This window comes from Mobula birostris, chromosome 26 (genome assembly GCF_030028105.1).
Source record: "Mobula birostris isolate sMobBir1 chromosome 26, sMobBir1.hap1, whole genome shotgun sequence".
Classification (NCBI taxonomy): Eukaryota; Metazoa; Chordata; class Chondrichthyes; order Myliobatiformes; family Myliobatidae; genus Mobula; species Mobula birostris.
In genome coordinates this window covers 4,720,740-4,745,461 of record NC_092395.1, presented here as the reverse complement: position 1 = coordinate 4,745,461, position 24,722 = coordinate 4,720,740, and the positions used below count along the sequence as shown (strand labels likewise).

General features: G+C 42.4%; 1 protein-coding gene across 2 annotated transcripts in view; it reads right to left on the bottom strand.

Moving 5' to 3' along the window:
* Positions 1 to 2,100: 2,100 nt before the first annotated feature.
* The window catches only part of fzr1a (fizzy/cell division cycle 20 related 1a), a 57,278-nt gene continuing 34,656 nt past the window's right edge, over positions 2,101 to 24,722 (bottom strand). The window contains exons 12-15 of one of the 2 annotated variants that reach the window (XR_011883306.1): positions 20,941 to 21,045; positions 19,146 to 19,238; positions 18,884 to 19,040; positions 2,101 to 5,066 (exon numbers count right to left, since the gene is read on the bottom strand). Coding sequence is in view for 1 of the 2 variants with exons in the window: in XM_072244629.1 (XP_072100730.1) it covers positions 5,025 to 5,066; positions 19,146 to 19,238; positions 20,941 to 21,045 (240 nt within the window). In the remaining variant the exon portion in view is untranslated. The remainder of the gene's footprint in view (positions 5,067 to 18,883; positions 19,041 to 19,145; positions 19,239 to 20,940; positions 21,046 to 24,722) is intronic. The other variant, XM_072244629.1, reaches the window with a different exon arrangement.

The window sequence follows — 24,722 nt, the reverse complement described above, 5'->3', positions numbered from 1 at the left end:
TGCTCAGTAGCCACTTTATTAGACCCACCTGCTCATTAATGCAAATATGTAACCAGCCAATCATGTGCCAGGGGCTCAATGCATAAAATCATGCAGACATGGTTAAGAGGTTCAGTTGTTGTTCTGAGCAAACATCACAAGGGGGAAAGAAATGTGATCTAAGTGACTTTGTGCATAGAATAATTGTTGATGCCAGATGGGGTTTGAGTATCTCATCGAATGCTGATCTCCTGGAATTTACAAGCACAAGAGTCTCTAGAGTTTACAGAGAATGGAGCGAAAAACAAAAAAAATCCAGTGAATGCCAGTTCCGTGGGCAAAAATGCCTTGTTAATGAGTGAGGTCAGAGGAGAAGTTGTCAGGTATGATATTATGGGCATCACTGAGTAGTCGTGGCTAAAGGAAGATTATAGTTGAGAGCTTAAACTCCAAGGATGCACATTGTATCAAAAGCACAGACAGGTAGGCAGAGGGGTGGTGTAGCTTTATTGGTAAAACAAAATGAAATCAAATCTTTAGAGAGAGGTGACATAGGACTGGAAGATGTAGAATTGTTGTGGGTTAAGGAACCACGAAGGTAAAAAGACCCCAAAGGGTGCTATATACAGGCTTCTGAGCAGCAGGTAGGATGTAGGCTACAAATTTCAACAGGAGATAGAAAACACTTGTCAGAAAGGCCATGTTACAATAGTAGTGGGGGATTTCAATATGCAGGTAGATTGGAAAAATCAGGTTGGGGCAAGCGAGAATTTGTCGAATGCCTGAGATGACACTTTAGAGTAGCTTGTGGTTGGTTCAGCCCATTAGGGGATAATTTATTCTGGATTGGGTGTTGTGTAATGAAATGGATTTGATTAGGGAGCTTAAGGTAAAGGAACCCTTTGGAGATAGTGATCATCATATGATAGAATTCTCCCTGCAATTTGAGAGGGGCAAGTTAAAGTCAAATGTGTATCACAATGGAGTATAGGGGATTACAAAAGCAGAGGAACTGACAAAAGTTGGTTGGAACAAGATGCCAGCAGAGCAGCAGTGGCTGGAGTTCTGGGACCAATACGGAAGGTGTATGATAGCTGCATCCCAAAGAAGTATTCTGAAAGTAGCATGATAAACCTGTGGTGGACAAGGGAAGTCAAAGCCAAGATAAAAGCCAAAGAGGACACACAATAGAACAAAAATTAGTGGAGAAAGTTAGAGGATTGGGAAGCTCTAAAAAACCAACAGAGGGCAACTGAAAAAGCTACAAGGAGTGAAAAGGTGAAATCTAGCCAGTAGTATCAGAGGATACCAGAAGATTTTTCAGATTTATATAAAGAGTAAAAGAAATGAGAGTAGATTTCAGACCAGTGGAAAATGATGCTGGAGATGTAGTAATGGGAGACAAGGAAATAGTGGTCAAACTGAGTAAGTATTTGGCACCAGTCATGACTAGTGCTATATTAAAAGTTCAAAAGTGTCAGGGGCAGAAGTGAGAGCAGGTACCATTACTGGGGAGAAGGTGCTTGGGAAGCTGAAAGGTCTGAAGGTCGACAAGTCACCTCGATCACATGAACTACATCCGAGGGTTCTGAAAGAGGTGGCAAAAGAGATTGTGGAGGTATTAATAATGATCTTTCAAAAATCAATATTTTCTGGCATGGCTCTGGAGGAATGGAAAATTGCAAATGTCACTCCACTCTTCAAAGAAGGGAGCGAGGCAAAAAAAAAGGAAATTATAAGCCAGTTAGTCTGACCTCAGTGGTTGGGAAGATGTTGGGAGCGCTTTTTATGTTGTATGTCAATGATTTGGATGACGGAATTGATGGCTTTGTGGCCAGTACAAAGATAGGTGAAGAGGCAGCTAGTGTTGGGGGAGCAGGGAGGCTTCAGGAGGACTTCGATTAGGAAAATGGGCAAAGTAGTGGCAGATGGAATACAGTATCAGGAAGTGGATGGTCATGCATGTTGGTAGAAGGAATAAAAGCCTACACTATTTTCTAAACAGGCATAAAATTCAAAATCCGAGGTGCAATGGTATTTGGGAGTCCTCATGCAGGTGTTGAGCCAGTGGTAAGAAAGGCAAATGCAATGTTAGCATTAATTTCAAGAGGACTAGAATATAAAAACAAGGGTGTAATGCTGTTGCTTTATAAGGGACTGGCGAGGCCTCAGTTGGAGTACCATAAGCAGTTTTGGGCCCCTTATCCAAGGGATATGCTGACAGCAGAGGGGTTCAAAGGAGGTTCATGAAAGTTACACCAGGAATGAAAGGCTTACCATATGAGGAGCATTTGATAGCTCTGGGTCTGTCCTTGGTGGAATTTAGGAAAAAAGGGGGAGGGGGAATATCATTGAAACCTATGGAATGGTGATAGGCCTTGAGTGGATGTGTAGAAGATATCTCCTATAGTGGGCCATCTTGGATCAGAGGGCACAACCACAGAATAGAGTGACGTCCATTCAGAACACAGATGAAAAGGAATTTCTTTAGTCAGAGGGTGCTGAATCTGTGGATTTCATTGCCACAGGAGGTTGTGGAGGCCTGAGTGTATTTAAGGCAGTGGCGATAGATTCTAGATAAGTCAGGGCATGAAAGTTACAGGGAAACGGCAGGAGAATGGGGTTGAGGGAAATGGATCAGCCATGATGAAATAGCCTAATTCTGTTCCGATGTCTTATGGAGAATGATCACAGGTTCAAGCTGACAGGAAATAACCATGCATTACACCAGTGATTTGCAGAAGAGTACATCAGTTTGACAGTTTTTATTTGAGTTCTATATAGTACATTTACTTCAATAATAAATGTACTTTGAATGCACAACACATCAAACCTTCAAGTGATGTGTTACAGCAGAGGACCACAGCGGCTTCCACTCCTGTAGTTAACAGTTGCCAATGAGTGCAATTTTTGGAAAATTGAAGTTAATACTTTGGAAGACTTGGAAAAGCATTAATGTGGGAAACTGTTGGTGTGGGGAGGGCTTGGAGTTTCCTTGTGCATGAACTAAAGTTGACATGCAGATAGAACAAGGAATCAGAGAGGAAAATACTAGGTATGTTGGCTTTTACTGCGACTATGTGGCAGTCTTGTACACCTCTCAATCAAGTAACACGAAATAATGTGAGCAGTTTCAGCCTCTGTAGCTAAGAAAGGCTGCATTTGCCTTTGAGAGGAGACAAAGGGCTCGCTGGAAGCATTTGGAGCTGAGGATTGATTCACAAGGTGATGCTGAACAAAAAAATGGGCCTATACTTGCCGGAGTTCAAAAGAATCAGAGATAACTGCATTATGACAAAACAAAAGCTTAAACATAAGAGACTCTGCAGATGCTGGAAACCCAGAACAACAAAAACAAAATTCTGGAGGAACTCAGCAGGTCAGGCTGCATAAATGGAGAGTAATAAACTGTTCATGTTTTGGGCTGAGACCCTTCATCAGGACTAGAAAGGAAGGGGATAGATGCCAGAATAATAGGTAGATGATAGGTGGAGGAGAGGGAAATGAAGAAAGCAACTGAGGGGTGATGGCTGGAAAAGGTAAAGGGCTGGAGAAGAAGGGATCTTCTGGGAGAGGAGAGTAGATCATGAGTGCCCCGGGACTAAGAAGCTTGATAGATGGAGCCCAAGTTCTTTTACCGGATTGTTTACAACTATGGCAAATGGTCACAGGATAAGGGATTTCATGGAAAGCCTTTTATTTTGTGTTCTCTTTACCTAACACTAATGGTGTTGAGCACCGATCATTAGAGTAGCCTTTTTTTACACTCAGTACACAAGCATATTGAGTATATTGCAGACAGAGAGAATCAAAAGATGCGGGGACTGTGCTGGAAAGTAGACTGGTGGGCAGCTGATTAGAGGGCTAGTGTGGTCGACAGTTTTCATTTCCCAATTTTTAAAAAAAAACAGGACCCATCCAAATATCTAACCCTCAAATACGCAAAATCCACAAACACTGTTTAAAAAAAATCACTGAATGATGGAATAAAAATAATCAGCAAAACAATCCTCATCATTCCAAGACATGTTTGCAATTTTCCTATTTCTACTAACTTTCTGCAAGTCCTGTTCTGAAATGTGTCAAAGACGTATATATTGCTAAACTTCAAAACCTGTCACGTCTCCCTGACCATATTACAATTTGCAGTCATAATGGCTAACAATTTTAAGTTCAAACAACTTTACTCAAATCCATTGAGCCAGAAGGTTCATTTACAATTACAGACAATGACAGCAGTTTACAGAATAAAATATCACAGATGGTTTTAAATTACAGGAGTGTACAAACATTAACAGCCTTGCTAATGGACACCACTAAGGTTTTAACTAACAAAATTCAAGTGCTTTCCCATCCGTATTTGTACACTTTTGAGACAAGATCATTTTCAACATTACAAGCAGCAAGAATTTAATCTACCCACAAATTGTAGGGCTTATACTTCAATGGATGCTTATAATCAGAATTTCCACCAAATTGTTACTAAAATACTAATACTATTGTGCAGTCCAACATGATGTTAATCTATAGTAGTCAATTTGTAATAAAACACTTATTAGTAATCTTCCTGCTTAATAATTTGAAAATTTTGGTAATGCTGTGTGTGTAGGCACACTGGAAGCCACAATCAAGCCTTGGGATGCATTTTCACTGCATTTTTACACATTATATTTAATGTACCTTTCCTACATTGAAAATATTTACAGTTAACACTAAATAAAATGTATCAATATCACATTTTATCTGACAATGAAAAGTAGCTGGCTCTTTACATAACTGTACAAAGAAAATTAGAATATAGCACTTTAGCTACACTTAATTCAAAACTTTGGCAGTCTTTTCAAACAGTTCTTTGTAAACAGACATAATTGCAAACAGTTTTTTTTTAAAAAGTTCGAGCTGTTTGGAATGAGCAGCAAGTTTCTTCAAAAAGTCCTTTAGGATCCATCCACGTGAAAATAGTCAGCACTGGCATGATGAAACAATTCCTTGTATAGTTATGGGATTGTTGCCAGTTTCCCTATTTGACATTATTTCCTCTATTTTCATCGTATCCTCGTAAAGAGATTTAGCACAGATATGGATTCCTGTAAATCAACACAAAAGATATTTCATCTTCAGAAAAACAATCTTCTTCCCCCCACCCTCAGAGTTCATCTATTTATACTCCAATAGTCTGTTTCTGAGCTCAAGGTGTACTGTTTTTATAAATCAGACATTAAGCAGTGTTCAAATTATGTTTTCACATTCATTACGCAAGTATTTTATCATTAACTATGCAGAAGGCACAGCCTCAGAAAACAAGGACATCCCTTCAGAACAGACATGAGGAGGAATTTCTTCAGCCAGAAAGTGCTGTATCTGTGGGATTCACTGAAAGACCTATTTAGAGTGGATATGGAGAGCATGCTTCCTATCGTGAGGGAGTTTAGGACCAGACAGCACAGCCTCAGAATAGAGAGATGTCCCCTTAGAAAAGGGGTGAGGAGGAACTGCCTGAGCCACAGGGTGGTGAAGTTGTGGAACTCATTACCACAGTTGGCTGCGGAGGCCAAGTGAATTTGAATTGAATTGAAGCAACACACATCAAAGTTGCTGGTGAACGCAGCAGGCCAGGCAGCATCTGTAGGAAGAGGTGCAGTCGACGTTTCAGGTCTCGGCCTGAAACGTCGACTGCACCTCTTCCTACAGATGCTGCCTGGCCTGCTGCGTTCACCAGCAACTTTGATGTGTGTTGCTTGAATTTCCAGCATCTGCAGAATTCCTGTTGTTTGAATTGAATTGACTTTATTTCTTACATCCTTCACATACATGAGTAAAAATCTTTACGTTACGTCTCTGTCTAAATGTGCCATGTGCAATCATAGTAATTTATAATAAATAGAACAGTCAATGTAATATAGAGTACACTCAAATCATCATGAGTTCATCCGTCTGATGGGCTGGTGGAAGAAGCTGTCCTGGAGCCTGATGGTCCTGGCTTTTATGCTGTGGTATTGCTTCCCCGATAGTAGCAGCTGGAATAGATTGTGGTTGGGGTGACTCGGGTCCCCAGATGATCCTACGGGCCCTTTTTACACACCTACAGATGTGCTGGGCTGTCCACACCACTCTCTGCAGGGTCCTGCGATTAAGGGAGGTACAGTTCCCATACCAGGCAGTGATGCAGCCAGTCAGGATGCTCTCAATGGCGCTCCTGTAGAAAATTCTTAGGATTTGGGGGCCCATACTAAACTTCAACCTTCTGAGGTGAAAGAGGCGCCGGTGAGGTCCTCGGTGATGTGGATGCTGAGGAACTTGAAGCTGTTTACTCTCTCAGCCCCAAACCCATTGATGTCAATAGGGGTTAACCCATCTCCATTCCTCCTGTAATCCACAACCAGCTCCTTTGTTTTTGCGACATTGAGGGAGAGGTGGTTTTCTTGACACATTCCTTTCCACTGTTATGCTGATGACACACAGCTTTATCTCCCCCTAAAACCAAATGACCAGTCAAATCTAGTCACCCTCATGAACTGCCTTGAGGACAAAGTGTTGGATGGCACAAAACTTTACACAGCTGAATGAAAGCAAGTCTGAAGTTGTCCTATTTGGTTCCCCTGACTCCATCAAAGTGATTATGAACAGTCTTGGTAACCTGTCTACCCTTGTCAAACCCCATGTTAAATCCCTTGGTGTGATATTTGATTCCACCTTTAAGCTTGACAAGCAAGTTAATGCAGTATGTGACAGGGTCCTGAATTACCCCTATGAACTGTGCTTTTGAAAAGAGAGAGAGAGTTGTTCAACACACACATCTTGTTAAAAAGAGAGAGAAAGAATGGCACGAAGACTGCTCACAGTATGTTTACACTTTTGCAAGGACACTGGCAGCTTCTAAGTTCTTACACAGAGAGAAGGGAGGAGCTACTTGATGGACAGCTGGTGTTCGGCACGGTGAGATAAATAGAAGTCAGCTGTTAGACCTACAGACACATGGTTTTGGACACTGAATAAGCTTTGTTGTGCCCACAGAAAAGGTGGGTTTTGGAGGATCGATCAGGCGGATCGATCAGTGGCTCTCGCAGTGTGAAAAGGGTGTGACCGGTAGGGAGTTATACGTGTGTCCAACCCTCGCCTGGGTTGATAATTCCACCACAGAACGGTCCCCTTTGTTGTGGTCACAGTCAGTCACTTCTAAAGGATTTCGGAGGACAACGAGAAGATCGACGGCATTGGCTCACCTGAAGACTCAAATCTCTCCCTCTCTCTCCATCACTACTCAACTCAATACCACAAACTGAACTTTACTCATCACCGTAAGACTGTATCCATTTACCCCTAGACTTGAAAAAGCTTGGTTTTTATATATTTCCACACTTACTTATATATAAAATCATTGCTAACCTGTTTTATATATCTGCATTTATATTACTGTACTGCGTAGTTACTAATAAATATTATTAGTTAATAGCAATACTGGACTCCAAAGTGTTTTCCATTTCTGCTGGTTCTTTAACCCTTCACGGGGTACGTGACAAAATTGGGGCCTGCGTCCGGGAAATGAACAAACTGGTGGGAGCCATTCTAAAAAAATTGTGTGGGGGTTTATTTGAATTGATTGGGGAAAATCCCTTTTGATTTGGTTGTGTGGAAAAACAGCAGAAATGGACGTTAGTGCTGAGAGGTTTCTGTTGGAACCAACCCGAGGCGTTGGATGATGCTACGAGGAATGTGCTCAAATCGCTCAAAAGTTAAGACTAAAGGTGAGCAGTAAAATGAGGAAAGCTCAGATGCAGACGGTAATAGCCCAGCATTATATAGCTAAGGGAACGTTTGATGAGGAGGCGCTAGAGTTATTCGCTGAAGGTAACATACTTACTGAGGCTAGGTTCAGTTGCAATTACAAGTAAAACAGCTCGAGGCTGATGAAGCAGAAAAGCAGAGGGTCCATGAGGCTGGAGAGGCAGAAAAGCAGAGACAGTTCGAGAGGGAGATGTGGCAGCTGAGAGGTTTGGTGTTAGACCCTGCTGATTTTTTTTTACAGCTCGAAAGACCATAAGACCATAAGACAAAGGAGCAGAAGTAGGCCATTCAGCCCACCGAGTCTGCTCCGCCATTTTATCATGAGCTGATCCATTTTATCCTATTTAGTACCACTGCCCCACCTTCTCACCATAACCTTTGATGCCCTGGCTACTCAGATACCTATCAATCTCTGCCTTAAATACACCCAATGACTTGGCTTCCACTGCTGCCCGTGGAAACAAATTCCATAGATTCACCACCCTCTGACTGAAAAAGTTTCTTCACATTTCTGTTCTGAAAGGGCGCCCTTCAATCCTGAAATCATGCCCTCTCGTACTAGAATCTCCCATCATGGGAAACAACTTTGCCACATCCACTCTGTCCATGCCCTTCAACATTCGAAATGTTTCTATGAGGTCTCCCCTCATTCTTCTAAACTCCAAGAGCGGACAAATGTTCCTCATATGTTATCCCTCTCATTCCCGGAATCATTCTAGTGAATCTTCTCTGTACCCTCTCCAACGTCAGCACATCCTTTCTTAAATAAGGAGATCAAAACTGCCCATAGTACTCCAAGTGAGGTCTCACCAGCGCCTTATAGAGCCTCAACATCACATCCCTGCTCCTATACTCTATTCCTCTAGAAATGAATGCCAACATTGCATTCGCCTTCTTCACTACTGACTCAACCTGGAGGTTAAGGGAATCCTGTACGAGGACTCCCAAGTCCCGTTGCATCTCAGAACTTTGAATTCTTTCCCCATTTAAGTAATAGTCTGCCCGTTTATTTTTTCTGCCAAAGTGCATAACCATACACTTTCCAACATTGTACTTCATTTGCCACTTCTCTGCCCATTCTTCCAATCTATCCAAGTCTCTCTGCAGACTCTCCGTTTCCTCAGCACTACCGGCCCCTCCACCTATCTTCGTATCGTCAGCAAACTTAGCCACAAAGCCATCTATTCCATAATCCAAATCATTGATGTACAATGTAAAAAGAAGCGGCCCCAACACTGATCCCTGCGGAATACCACTGGTAACCGGCAGCCAACCAGAATAGGATCCCTTTATTCCCACTCTCTGTTTTCAGCCAATCAGCCAACGCTCTATCCACGTATGCAACTTTCCTGTAATTCCATGGGCTCTTATCTTGTTAAGTAGCCTCATGTGTGGCACCTTGTCAATGGCCTTCTGAAAATCCAAATATACAACATCCACTGCATCTCCCTTGTCTAGCCTACTGGTAATTTCCTCAAAAAATTGTAATAGGTTTGTCAGGCAGGATTTTCCTTTAAGGAATCCATGCTGAGTTCTGCCTATCTTGTCATATGCCTCCAGGTACTCTGTAAAGAGCTTGTTTTGTTCGATGAATTTTGTTCCCGATGATGTAAGAGCATACCTAGATGAAGAGGATGCCGCCACCCTGCGGGGTTCTGCTAAAACAGCAGACGAAATTGTTTTAACCCACGAGGTTGAGCTTACTCCAGACGAGAGTTTCCCGGAGAGGAGCTGGGAGGATCGGGGGAATTTGAAACTGGGACAAGTGATGAAAGCCCAGAAGAGGCAGCTGTCCCGATTGCCTGTGTTCAGGTTATTGAAGTACCTGTGGATTCACAGGGTACTGAACCTTGTGTTGAAACTCAGTTAAGGTCTGAGGTGTCTGACTCAGTTGAAAAGGAATGCAGTTCTTTTGTGTCTAATGATCTTGGTTCAGTGAATAAGGGGTTAACCTTGGTACCATTGGAAATTGAGGATTCTCAGTCACTTGTATTAGATAGTGTTCTAAAAGTTAGTGATGAGATGAAAATTAGTGAGGTAAATGTTACTAAAGATATTGAGAAAAGTGTAGTTTCTAGACTTTTGAATAAATACTTGAAGGTTGGATTGGTTTCACAACCTTTGACCCTGCTTGCAGGACAAGGGCCTGCTGAAGAAGTATGTGCCACTCTGTTGAATTTTGTTCTGACATTTGGAGGTAAACACCTTCAAGGTTATGATGTTGTTCACAATGATGTTGTGGATAAGGAGGATTGTTATGGTTTTGAGAAGCCCTTTAAAGAAGTTACTACGGAGACAGGTGAGAATAAAGGTCATAGGAATAAGATAAATGAATTGTTTGGCCTCTCCCACAATATACACATAGTAGTTGTAAGTCTGGTGATAGTGCTGAGTTTAGTAAACAATGGAGGGAGGTTGACACCTCTCCAAGGTGATGTGTATTCAGTTCAGCTAATGAGCAAAGCTGCTGCTAAGAATTCACACAGAAAAACTGAAGTTAATCCCACATGCGTAGTAACCAGAAGCATGTTTAAAAAGTCTGCTGATGCTCATGATGATTCATCAGAGACTTTTCTACCTTCCATATTCCAGCAGGACTTAGAGGGCAGTAAAGCTGATGAGAGTAAGGTGTATGAGAAAGGTTTGTCCTTATTGAGAAAGGAATTTATTGAGGAACAGAATAAAGATTCTGAAATGGTGGCTTTACAGGAGGCAGCTCTCACAGAAGAGGAGGTTCAGAAAGCGTCAGTAGGATATTATCTTAAAGATGGGGTGTTGATGAGGAAGTGGAGACCAGCCACTGTGCCTGCAAGTGAGGACTGGGCCACTGAACATCAGGTAGTGGTTCCAAAGGTTTACAGGGCCGATATTTTAAACCTGGCCCACAAGATGCCTGTAGATGGACATTTTGGAGTGAGAAAGACAGTGAGCAGGATTATGAAGGAATTCTACTGGCCTAGTTTAAGAAAGAATGGTGTGAATTATTGCAGGACTTGCCATATCTGCCAGGTTGAGGGGAAACCTAATCAGATTATTCAAGTGGCAGCACTTAAACCGATACCTGCTTTTGGTGAACCTTTTTCTAGGGTCATAGTGATTGTGTAGGCCCATTAACAAAGACTGCAGCTGGTCATCAGTAGGTGCTAACTGTTATGTGTGCTGCATCTAGGTTCCCTGAAGCCGTGCCTCTCAGAAACATCCAGGCCAAGACTGTGGTAAAAGCACTCAGTAAGTTTTTCACACTGGCGGGTCTGCCCAAAGAAATTCAATTTGACCAGGGTAGTAACTTTCCTTCAAGAACATTCCAGCAAATAGTTTCTGAGCTGGGGGCTAAACAACTTGTGTCATCTGCCTACCACCCGGAGTCTCAAGGGGCTTTGGAGCGGTTTCATTCCACTTTAAAAGACTATGATTAAAACCTACTTTTATGAGAATGACAGGGACTGGGATGAAGGGATACACATATTACTTTTTGCTGTGAGAGACACCATTCAAGAGTCCCTGGGATTTAGCCCGTTTGAGCTCATTTTCTGCCACAGGCCCAAAGGACCTTTGACCTTGCTCAGAGAGCAATGGTCTAACCCAAAAGTGTGTGCCAGCGTGCTTAATTATGTTTTGAAATTCTGGGAGAGACTTAACGCTTGTGACCTTGCAAAACAGAATTTGCAAAACTCCCAAATTAAAGTGGAACATTGGTTTGATAGGATAGCACCTGCGGGTACTGTTAGGATGCTGGTACCGAGATACCAGATTATTTTAATGTACTCAGTGTAGTCTCCACAAAGCTCGGAAGCACTATTGTTTTGAAAAATATTACTGATAAGGTCCATCAGTTGGAACCTACACCGCAAAAACAATTGAAAGGAAAGATTTATATCCTGACTTTCTACGACAGTGTAGAGCTGCAGTGCATGACGTCACTGTAAACTCAGCCCAGCCATCAAAGAGCATCCTTACAGAATGAACTTAGAGAAAATGACTGGATGCCTTTATTGATAAAGTGGGAAAGGCTGAGTACCTCACAAAAATTGACCTGCAAAAAGGATATTGGTGTGTTCCTTTGACTGAAAGGGCCAGAGAAATCTCAACGTTTGTCACACCTTCTGGGCTGTATGAATGTAATATTTTACCCTTCGGGATGAAAAATGCTCCAGGGACATTTCAAATGTCAATTCTGTGATTAGAGGTTTAGAAAACACAGGGGCTTATATCGATGATTTAGTGGTCTGGAATGACACGTGGGAAGAGCATATTGCAGCAGTAGAAAAACTGTTTGAAAGGCTGTCCAAGGCTAATCTTACAGTGAACCTCGCTAAAAGTGAGTTTGGCCATGCCACAGTTACATACCTGGGCTATGTAGTAGGTCAGGGCCAACTAGCTCCTGTCCAAGCCAAGGTTCAAGCTATTGCTGAGGTTCCTGTTCCGACCAGCAAGAAAGCTTTGAGGAGGTTTTTGGGAATGGTTGGGTATTATCGTAAGTTTTGTAAGAACTTTGCAGACATCACTCTCCCCCTAACAAAACTCTTAGGGAAGAGTGAAAGACTTGTATGGAGTGATCTTTGCCAGGAGGCATTTGAATGCCTGAAAACCATCCTGTGTTATCATCCTGTGCTCAAAGCACCTGATTTTGCAAAACCATTCTCTATAGCGACAGACGCTAGTGACAAAGCTGCTGGGGCAGTACTGTTGCAGAAGGATGTGGATGACATTGAGCACCAGTAGCTTATTTCTCGAAGAAATTTAATGTGCACCAGAAAAATTATTCCACTGTTGAAAAGGAGTTGCTATTATTTATTCTGGCTTTACAACATTTTGAAGTCTATGTTTGTCCTGCCCAGAGACCACTTGCGGTTTACACAGATCACAATCCATTGGTGTTTCTAACTAAGATGAAGGATAAGAATAAAAGGTTATTGAATTGGAGTCTGATATTGTAAGAATATGACCTGAAAATTAAGTATGTGAAAGGTACTGTCAATATTATAGCTGATTGTTTATCTAGATGTTAAGTTAGAAATTGTACGCATTTTGCTGTTATCTGATTATACATGTATTGTTTCAAACTTTGTAATTTACAGTTAAAATAAAATTTTGCTTGCGTCAAAATTTTTTTTTAAAGGAAGGGGGTGTGACGGGGTCCTGAATTACGCTTATGAACTGTGCGTTTGAAAAGAGAGAAAGAAAGAGAGAGAGAGGCGAAGACGGCTCACAGAATGTTTATACTTTGCAAGGACACTGGTAGCTTCCAAGTTCTTACAGAGAGAAAAGGGAAGAGTTACTTGATGGACAGCTGGTGTTCAGCATGGTGAGATAAATAGAAGGTCAGCTGTTAGACCTACAGACACATGGTTTGGACACTGAATGGGATTTGTTGTGCCCACAGAAAAGGTGGGTTTTGGAGGATCGATCAGTGGCTCTCGCAGTGTGAAAAGGGTGTGACTGGTGGGGAGTTATTCGTGTGTCCAAACCTCGCCTGGGTTGATAATTCCACCACAGAATGGCCCCCTTTGTTTTGGTCACAGTCGGTGACTTCTAAAGGATCTCGGAGGACAACGGGAAGATCGACAGCGTCAGCTCACCTGAAGACTCAAATCTCTCCCTCTCTCTCTCCATCACTACTCAACTCAATACCACGAACTGAACTGAACTTTACTCATCACCGTAAGACTGTATCCATTTACCCCTAGAGTTGAAGAAGCTTGGTTTTCATATACATTTCCACACTTACTTATATATAATCATTGCTAACCTGTTTTATATATCTGATTTTATATTACTGTATTGCGTAGTTACTAATAAATACCATTAGTTAATAGCAATACCGGACTCCAAAGTGTTTTCCATTTCTGCTGGTTCTTTAACCCATCACGGGGTACGTGACAAGTAGTAAAAGCCAGTTTTTTCCAGCTTCGTACTATTGCCAAAATTAAGCAGTTTCTCTCTTTCAAAGATCTCGAGAAAGTCATCCACGCCCTTATATCCTCCCGCTTGGACTACTCCAACTCCCTGTATACTGGGATTAGTCAGTTGTCCCTGTCCTGTCTGCAACTGGTCCAAAATGCTGCAGCTAGGCTACTGACAGGTGTCTGGAAGAGGGACCATATTACTCCTATCCTGGCCTTCCTCCGCTGGCTGCCAGTATGGTTCAGAATTGATTTTAAGATTCTCCTGTTTATAAAGCCCTAACTGGGCTGGCTCTCCCTTATATCACAGACCTTCTAACCCCTTATTCTACTTCCAGGTCCTTCAGGTCGGCTGACTTGGGGTTCCTGGCTGTCCCGCGATCTAACTTAAGCTCCGGAGTGACTGCGCTTTTGCTATTGTAGTCCCTAGACTGTTGGACAGCATTCCCCTCCCTATCAGATCTGCCCCCTCTATTAACTCTTTGAAATCCAGGCTTAAATCTTACTTTTATTCACTAGCATTTGAATCCTCCTGACGTGGCTGATTTTTGGCTTGTGCCTAGGCCCTTGTGTTGTTTTTTTTTGTGCCTATAAGCTGTTTGCCTTATTGGTTATGTCTGTGTTTCTATTTGTAATTTTAGCTATTCTGCTCTGATCTGTACAGCACTTTGGTCAACATGGGTTGTTTTTAAATGTGCTATATAAATAAATTTGACTTCACTTGACTGTGTCAGAGAGATATACCCAAGTCATTGGGTGTATTTAAAGGTTGATAGCTTCTTGATTAGTAAGGGTGTCAAAGGTTACAGAGAGAAGGCAGGAGAATGGGATTGAGCAGATTAATTAATCAGCCATGATCGAATTGATGTGACAGGCTGAATAGCCTAATTCTTCTCCTACTATGTCTTATAACATTTTTAACTCCTGTTAGTTTTGAGAATCATGAGCATAAGACCTAAAGACATAGGAAAAGAATTAGGCCAATTGAGAATTACTAATCAAGAACCTTCAACATACACTTCAAAAATACCGAATGGCATCCATAGCATTTGCGGCAATGAATTCCACAGATTCACCACCCTGTGGCTGAAGAAGTTCCCCCTTTCTGTTCTAAATAAACACCTCACTATTCTGAGGTTGTGCCCTGTCCTGGACTCCCCCACTGGAGGAAGCATCCTCTCCTATTACCATTAGCATGCAAAACATTTTCCAACCAGTACAGTACATAAGCTTGGTTCACCAATTCTAGATGTGGCTTGTGATCCCCCACTAGACCATTTGTAATTCTTCCACCCCCATTTGCAAAATGTCAAGTCCCCATCCTCCTGTTCAGCTGCAAACTTGTTAACAAGTACCCAGCTACGACGTGGCTGCAATAAATAGTTTGGGTGAAGCTGAACCACCAGAAATAATATGACACTATACACTCAGTGGTCACTTAATTAGTTCAAAGTAAAATTATATAAGTACACATGCTACCATGTAGAACCCGGAATTTCATTTTCTAGCAGGCATTCACAGCAAGTCCAAGAAACAAAAGAATTAATGAAGGAGCGCACCCAACAGGATACACAACCAATATGCAAAAGACAACAAACTGCACAAATGCAAATAAGCAATAAATATCTAGAACATAAGATAGAGTGCTTGAAAGTTAGTCCATAGGTTGTGGGAACAGTTCAGCAATGGAGTGAGTGAAGATATCCCCTCTGGCTCAAGAGCTTGTTGGTTGACAGGTAATAATTGTTTCTGAACCTGGTGTGCCCTGAGGCTCCTGGACCTTCTTCCTAATGGCAGCAGAAAGAAGAGAACATGGCCTGGGTGGCAAAGGTCCTTGATGGTGGATGCTGGTTTCAATGGTGAGGAGGACAATACTCACTACTTTTTGTAGGATTTTCAGTTCAAGAGAACTGGTATTTCCATAACAGGCTGTGATGCAACCAGACAACATATTCTCCACTACACATCTATTTATTTAGAGATATAACACTGAATAGGTCCTTCAGGCCCTTCATGCCATGCTGCCGCACAACACTTGAGAACCCCAACTCAATCATGGGACAATTTACAATGACCAATTAACCTACCTGGTACATCTTTGGACTGTGAGGAAAAACCAGAGCACCCGATAAAAACCCATGCATTCTACTGGGAGGAAGAACAAACTCCTTATAGAAGATGCCAGGATTAAACTCTGATGCCCTTGCCTGTAATAGGGCCATGTTAACCACTATGCTACTGTGGCGCCCATCTACAGAAGTTTATCAAAGTTTTAGATGTCATGCCTAATCTTCGTAAACTTCCAAGGAAATTAAAGTTGCTGTTCCTCTCCACTTCTGATGAGGACTGATTCATGGACCTCTGGTTTCCTCCTCCTGAAGTCAATAAACATCTCCTTGGTCTTGCTGACAATGAGTGAGAGGTTGTTGTTGTAGCACCACTCAGCCAGATTTTCAATCTCCCTACTGTATGTTGATTCTTCACCACCTTTGATTCAGTCAGCAACAGTAGTGTCATCAGCAAACTTAAATACAGCACAGGAGCTGTGATTAGCCACACAGTCATAAGTATAAAGTGTGCAGAGCAGGGGGCTAAACAAAGCCTTGTGGTGCATTTGTTCTGATGGAGATTGTGTAGATGTTTTTGCCAATCTGAACTGACTGGCGTCTGCAAGTGAAGAAATCAAGGATCCAGTTGCACAAGGAGGTATTGAGGCCAAAGTCTTGAAGCTTAATGATAAGTTTTGAGAGGATGATAGTATTGAATGCCATGCTGTAGTTGATAAAGAGCATCCTGATGTATACATCTTTGCTGTCCAGGTAGGTGTTCCAGTGTTGAGTGAAGAACTAATGGCATCTGCTGTGGACCTGTTGTGCTGGTAGGCAAATTGGAGTGGATCCAAGTCGCTTCTCAGGCAGGAGCTGATATGCTTCATCACTTCTCAGACCACATCATCAAGATTTCAAAAATAAATTATCAAAGTACGTATATGTCACCATGCACAACCCTGAGATTCATTTTCTTGCAGGTATATTCAATAAATTCATAGAATAATCATAACAGAATCATTGAAAGACTGCATCAACTTGGGCATTCACCCAGTGCACAAAAGACAACTGTGCAAATACAAAAAGAAAGAAATAATAATAAATAAGCAATAAATATCGAGAACAAGAGATCCTTGAAAGTGAGTCTAGGTTGTGGGAACATTTCAATGTTGTGGCAAGTGACGTTATCCCCAGTAGATGTACGTTATTACAGTAGATAAGTGCTACTGGATGATGGTCAATGAGGCAGGTTAGTACCTCAGACTCCTGATGCGAGAGGTTAAGGATATCGGCAAACACTTCAGCAAGTTGATCAGCGCAGGTATTTAGTACTCGGCTTGGTACCCCATCTGGGCCAGATGCTTTCCATGGATTCACCCTCCTGTAGAATGCTCTCACATCAGCCTCAGGGACTGAAGTTACAGGGTCATCGTGGGCTGTGGGACTAAAGATTCCTCCATGTCTTGATGGTCAAAGTGAGCACAGAAGGCATTGAGATCTTTTGGGAGTGAAGCCTTGTTGTCACCTATATTACTTGGTTTCACTTTATAGGAGGTAATAGAATTCAAACCCTACCACAGTGGAGAACATCCTTCAGTGATTCAAGTTTGGTCCGGAATTGCCACTTCATATGTGAGATGGCTTTATGGAGATCCTACCTGGACCTTTTGTATCTTATTTGGTCACCAGGCATGAAGGCCAATGATCTGGCCCTCAGCAGATTGCGGATCTCATGGTTTATGCTGGATAGGGAAGACAGAATTGTTTTATGCAGACACACTTCTCTATAACTATTTTTTATAAAGACTGTGACAACCATGGTGTCTTCATTCAGATCCATTGATCAGTCCTTGAACACAGCCCAGTCCACTGGCTTGAAACAATCTTGTAGCCGCTCCTCTGCCTCCACACGACCACCTGTGAGGTTCTAATCTCTGGAGCCTTGCTCTTTAGCCTCTGCCTGTGTGGGGGGGTAGAAGGATAGCCAAGTGATCAGATTTCCTGAACTGCAGATGCTGGAAAAGCAAGCAACACACACAAAATGTTGAGTTCCTCCAGCATTGTGTGTATGGAACAGTAGGCATTCCTAACAGTAGTATAGCAGCTGGCAAGTATGTTGGGACCCCTGGTGCTGTAGATTATGTTGATAATAATTGGGCAAAGATTTCTTCAAACAAGCCTGACGAAAGTTCCCACTATGATTTGAAAGTAGTTGGGGTAAGCTTTTTCTTGTTTGGTGATGGCAGCATTCAGTATCTTGAGTGCCTGATTAACATTGGCTTTTGGTAGTATGTAAGCTGCAATCAGGATCACGGAGGAAAACTCTTGGTAAGTAGAACAGTTAGCACTTAATCGTCGGATGTTCTAGATCAGGGGAACAGTGTGACAAGACCACTGCGTCCAAGCACCATTAAGAGTTTGTCACGAAACACAGACCCCCACCTTTTGCCTTGTCCAAATCAGCAGTCCCGAGTGAGCCACGTCTCCATGAAATAGAGAACACAGCAATTCCTCATTTCCCTCCGATATAGCAATCTTGTCCTTAGGTCCACAATCTTGTTCTCCAGTGATTGTATATTTGCTAACAAGATGGTGGATAGTTGAACCTTCATTCCATGGCATTTCCGCTTGGTTTCCATCCTCCCCCACCTCCCTTAAGGCCATGATGATGTAACTCTGTCCGCTTAAAGGTGCTGTTCATCCTTGACAGTTAAGTATGCCAAGTCCTTCAAAAGATTGTGAAATCACTAGTTTATTAAGACGGTTTAAAACTACATGGCTTAAAGGGAAAATACAGACTGTAGACTGCAGGCAGAATAATTCATAAGAGATATATTTAGAAGTTTTATATGCAGCCCACAATACGTCGCTGTGGTTCAATGGCACCATCTTGACCAACAGGAAATTAGGTACACCTGCTCATTAATACAAATATCAAGTCAGCCAATCACGTGGCAGCAACTCAATGCATAAAACCATGTAGACATTTTCAACAATGAAAGACCACGAACTTATTAGATACTTGATAAAGTGACCACTGAGTGTATGGAGGCATCTATTCATTAGCTTCAATACTGACATAAATAAGGAACTATTAATGTAATCAAGAGATTACTTCTTTGGGCACAGGAATAGGGTTGCTGTGGGTGGAGAGGGAGCAAACATCACCTGGTGAATAGTCGGAGTTGTTAAAAAGGATGGCGACTCCATCTGGAAGGTCTGTGTTGAGTATAGCCACAGTGGGATATCAGGCGCATGGCATCTAACCTCCAGCAGGCTCCACACTGCGATACAATATAATGCAGGTACAGAGGTCCTGAACCCACTGACACACACACACAACAGACAACTGGTTATTTAGGGAACTCCCACATCATCATTGGCATAAACTGGCCCAATATCACCACAGCTACCCACTAACATCACATACCTTAGTTGAACGAGTTTTACTAAAAACGTTCCAGAATCTGAGTGTTTCATCTCCAGCACCAGTGACGATGGCTTCTCCATCTGGGGACATTGCCTAGGGATTAAAGAGAAAATGTACAATTTAAACACAAGAGATTCTCCTGATGAAGGGTCTCAGCCTGAAACATCAATCATTTATTCCTCTCCATAGATGCTGCCTGACTTGCTGAGTTCTGCCACTATTCTGTACATTCATTTTCTAAATACAAGAGGACAGTCACTTTGTTTTTTTTAAAAAAATATACAAAATCTACTTTTATCAACTACCTTTCTTTTGTCCATCTTAAATCTTTTCTAACTGGGAAGCACTGATGGGAGTCTCACATAACCAATGTTGCTGGAGAATGGGCTAACAGAATACTTAAATCCACCTTTACTCTCCTCTTTGGAATTCAATATTCACAATTTCATTTACAAATCTTGATTTTTTTTTATTTAGAGTAACAGGCCCTTCCAGCCCAAAGAGTCCACTCCCTTATTTGCAACCATGTGACAAAGTAACGTATTGACCCATACCTCCTTGGAATGTGGGAGGAAACCAGAATACCCAGAGGAAACCCATGTGGTCATGGGGGAGAACATACAAACTCCTCACAGACAGCAACGGGAATTGAACCCAGGTGTTGGCACTGTGAAGCATTACATTAACTACAGTACTTCTTGTCACCCCTATCCGTTCAAATTAATTGCATGATATGTTAGAGAAACACCAGATAACATCCAAACTTTTGCATTACAATGTAGGTCAGCTGGAGGCAGACTGACTGGATTTGAACCCCGGGGGGGGGGGGGGTTAGGGCCAACATTGAGTTATTTAAACATCTCATGAGAAGTATGCTAGATCATTTCCTCTCAGAACAATCCAATCCTAGTACAGATGCACAACTGCTTTATAGTGGCAGTGACCTGGGTTCAATTCTCACTATTGTCTGCAAGGAGAATGTTCTTCCCATGATTGTGTGGGTTTCCTCCCACGTTTCAAAGACATACGAGTTAGGGTTAGTAAATTGCAGGCAATGCTATGTTGGTGCTGGAAGCATGGCGACACTTGCGGACAGCCCCTAACACATCCACGGGCTGTGTTGGTCACTGACACTGTCTTGATGCACAGGTGACAAATAAAGCTAATCTTTAAACCTTAAGGGAGCCAGTTTCTGTGAGCATATCTTGTTACAAAATATAACATAACCCATATGATGTGTTGGCAGCTATTTGTAGGACTACTTTATTGATGCTTTAGAATCCAAACCCAATGTTAAACTGATTGTTGTGGACTAAACCGACAGGTGTGGATCGGCATCCTCAAGGTAATACCCAGAATGTGCAAAATTAGAATCTGATCCTTCACCACTCAGGCGCTTAAAAAAGATAAAGGCTGCCGAGGCATAATTTAACTTGAGCAAAACATAATCAACTCCACCATGGACAATCCAAAGCCCAGCTGTGAAAGGAGGAAGCTAGGCATGGGATTAGAAACCTCATCCTGTAAAAACCCAGAGCTATAGAAACGCCTAGAAAGGAAGGATCTTCGATGGACTATACCTGGAGGGAACTTGAAAGGGTGGCCCAAGACAAGACAATGTCAGTGGCCTCTGCCCCCGTGGGGCAGATGGGCCTAAGTAAAACAGCATTATCAGTTATTCAGAAAGTCTAATCAGCTCTGCAGCTTTACAAGGCTGGATACATGGAGTTCATTACAAAGCCAAAGCAAATTTCAGTTCTAGTGTTATATAGCTATGTAAAAAGAATCAACTCACCAAGTACAGCACTCTGTATGAATGCCCAGTCAATTTGGCTACTTGCGTCAATGAAGGATACTTCCACACCAGGATTTGATTTTGTGAATAACCATGAGTACTCACCTAAGGGTGTAAAAGTTATTGCTTTACAAAAAAAAATGCAAAACTTAATGATAAAATATGTAAATTCTCAATTGTTGTTCAGTCAATATTACAAGTATTTCAGGGTAGTAATTTCTGGATTGCCAGTGAGGGTAGAATCAGGATGATCTGGCAGATTAATGCGTGGCTGAGAAGCTGGTGCAGGGGGCTGCGCTTCAAGTTCTTGGATCATTGGGATCTCTTCTGTGGGAGGTATGACCTGTACAAAAGGGCGGGTTGCACCTGAGCCCGATGGGGACCAGTATTCTTGTGGACAGCTTTGTTAGGGCTGTTGGGGAGGTTTTGAACTAATTTGGGCGGGGGGGAGGAACCAGAGTGAAGGGACTCAGGATAGGACAGATGGTTAAAAAAGCAAAGATAGAACCAGGCTGTCAGGACGAGGAGGTAGATGACAGGACAAAATTCTGGCCAATAGGATGAGTATCAGTGCATTAGGAATGCGGAATCAAAAAGGGTAGCAAATATAATACCCAAAATGTTATATCTGTTATATCTCAATGCACAGAGTATATAAAAATAACGTGTGTGATCTTGTTGCACTTTTACAGATTGTCGGGTATGATGTTGTGGCAATCACTGAATCGTGGCTGAAGGATGGTTGTAGTTGAGAGCTGAATGCCCAAGGTTACACATTGTATCCGAGGGATGGGAAAGTAGGCAGAGGGGATGGCGTGGCTCTGCTGGTAAAGAATGGCATCAAATCATTAACGATGTGACATAGGATCGGAACATGTTGAATCCTTGTGGGTTAAGAAACTGCAAGGGTAAAAGAATCCTGACGGCAGTTTAATACAAGCCCCCAAACAGTAACTGGGATGTGGACCACAGATTATAATGGGAAATAGAAAAGGCATGTCAAAGGGGCAATGTTATGATAGTCATGAGATATTTTAACATGCAGGAAGATTGGGAAAATCAGGTTGGTAATGGATTTTAGGAAAGTGAATTTGTTGAATACCTATGAGATGGCTTTTTAGAGCAGTTCGTCATTGAGCGTACTAGGGGACCAGCTATACTGGATTTAATGTTATGTACTGAACTGAAGGCGATTAGGGAGCTTAAGGTAAAGGAACCCTTGGGAGACAGTGATCACAAAGCTAAAAGACCTAAAGGTACACAAGTCACCCGGACCAGATGAACTGCACCCTAGGGTTCTGAAAGAAGTAGTGTTAGAGATTGCAGTGTCAGTAGAAATGATCTTTCAAAAATCATTGGACACTGGCATGGTGCCAGAGGACTAGAAAATTGCAAATGTCACTCCACTCTTTAAGAAAGGAGGAAGGCAGCAGAAAGGAAATTATAGACCAGTTAGCCTGACCTCAGTGTTTGAGAAGATGTTAGAGACAATTGTTAAGCATGAGGTGATGGAGTACTTGGTGACACAGGACAAGATAGTACGAAGTCAGCATGGTTTCCTTCAGGGGAAATTCTACCTGATGAACCCATTGGAATTCTTTGAGGAGATTACAAGTAGGACAAAGGGGATGCAGTGGATGTTGTATATTTGGACTTTCAGAAGGCCTTTGACAAGGTGCCACACATGAGACTGCTTACCAAGTTAAGAGCCCATGGTATTACAGGAAAGTTACTAAATGGTTAGAGCATTGGCTGAATGGAAGAAGGCAGCCAGTGGGAATAGAAGGACCCCTCTCTGGTGGGCTTCAAGTGACTAGTGGCGTTCTGCAGGGGTCAGTGTTGGGACCACTTCTTTTTATGCTGCATATAAATGATTTAGATGATGGAATAGATGGCTTTGTTGCCAAGTTTGCAGATGATATGAAGATTGGTGGAGGGGCAGGTAGTGTTGAGGAAACAGGTAGGATGCAGAAGGACTTAAGATTAGGAGAATGGGCAAGAAAGTGGCAAGTGAAATACAATGTTGGAAAATGCATGGTCATGCACTTTGGTAGTAGAAATAAATGTGCAAACTGTTTTCTAAACAGGGAGAAAATCCAAAAATCTGAGATGCAAAGGGACTTGGGAGTCTTTGTGCAGAACATCAGGAAGGTTAACTTGCAGGTAGAATCAGTGGTGAGGAAGGCAAATGCCATGTTTGCATTCATTTCATGAGATCTAGAATACAAGAGCAAGGATGTGATGCTGAGGCTTTATGAGGCACAGGTGAGGCCTCACCTTGAGTATTGTGAACAGTTATAAGATATAGGAGCAGAAGTAGGCCATTCAGCCCATTGAATCTGCTCTGCCATTCAATCATGGGCTGATCTAATTCTTCCAGCCATCCCCACACCCCTGCCTTCACCCCATATCCTTTGAAGCCATGGCAAATCAAGAACCCATCTATCTCTGCCTTAAATACACCCAATGACTTGGCCTCCACAGCTGCTCGTGGCAACAAATTCCACAGATTTACCACCCTCAGACTAAAGTAATTTCTCCACATTTCAGTTCTAAATGGATGTCCTTCAATCCTGAAGTCGTGCCCTCTTGTCCTAGACTCTCCTACCATGGGAAATAACTTTGTCATATCTTATCTGTTCAGGCACTTTAACATTCGGAATGTTTCTATGAGATCCCCCCTCAATCTCCTGAACTCCAGGGAATACAGCCCAAGAGCTGCCAGACAATCCTCATACGGTAACCCTTTCATTCCTGGAATTATTCTTGTGAATCTTCTCTGAACCCTCTCCAATGTCAATATATCACTTCTAAAATAAAGAGCCCAAAACTGCACACAATACACCAAGTGCAGTCTCATGAGTGCCCTTCAGAGTCTCAACATCACATCCCTGCTCTTATATTCTATACCTCTAGAAATGAATGCCAACATTGCATTTGCCTCCTTCACAACTGACTCAACCTGGAGGTTAATCTTTAGGGCATCTTGCACAAGGACTCCGAAGTCTCTTTGCATCCCTGCATTTTGAATTCTCTTCCCATCTAAGTAATAGTCTGCCCGTTTCTTTCTTTCACCGAAGTGCATGACCATACACTTTCCAACATTTTATTTCATTTTCCACTTCTTTGCCCATTCCCTTACACTATTTAAGTCTCTCTCCAGGCTCTGTTCCCTCAACACTACCCACTCCTCCACCTATCTTTGTATCATTGGAATATTTAGCCACAAATCCATTAATACCATTGTCCAAGTTATTGACATACATCGTAAAAAGCAGCAGTCCTAACACCGACCCCTGTGGAACTCCACTGGTAACCGGCAGCCAGCCAGAATAGAACCCCTTTATTCCCACTCTCTGTTTTCTGCTGATCAGCCAATGCTCCACCCACGCTAGTAACTCCCCTGTAATTCCACGGGCTCTTATCTTGCTAAGCAGCCTCATGTGTGCACCTTGTCTGTGCGTGTATTTAAGGCAGAGATTGATAGCCTGATTGGCCATGGCATCAAAGGTTAGGGGGGAAAAGGCCAGGGAGTGGGGCTGAGGGGAAGGATCAGCCAGGATTGAATGACGGAGCTGACTTGATGGGCCAAATGTCCCATGTCTTATGGTCTTATACACAATAGCTCCAAAAGTACAAGCGAAATCTACAGCATATTTGCTAACCAGTCTGAAAACATTTACTCCTTGATAGAATAAAACCCATAAAACTGTGTTCTCAGTAAATACACATTCCTCCCATAGTTAATTGTTCATGAAGCCCTACTGGCCTAGGCATGAGAT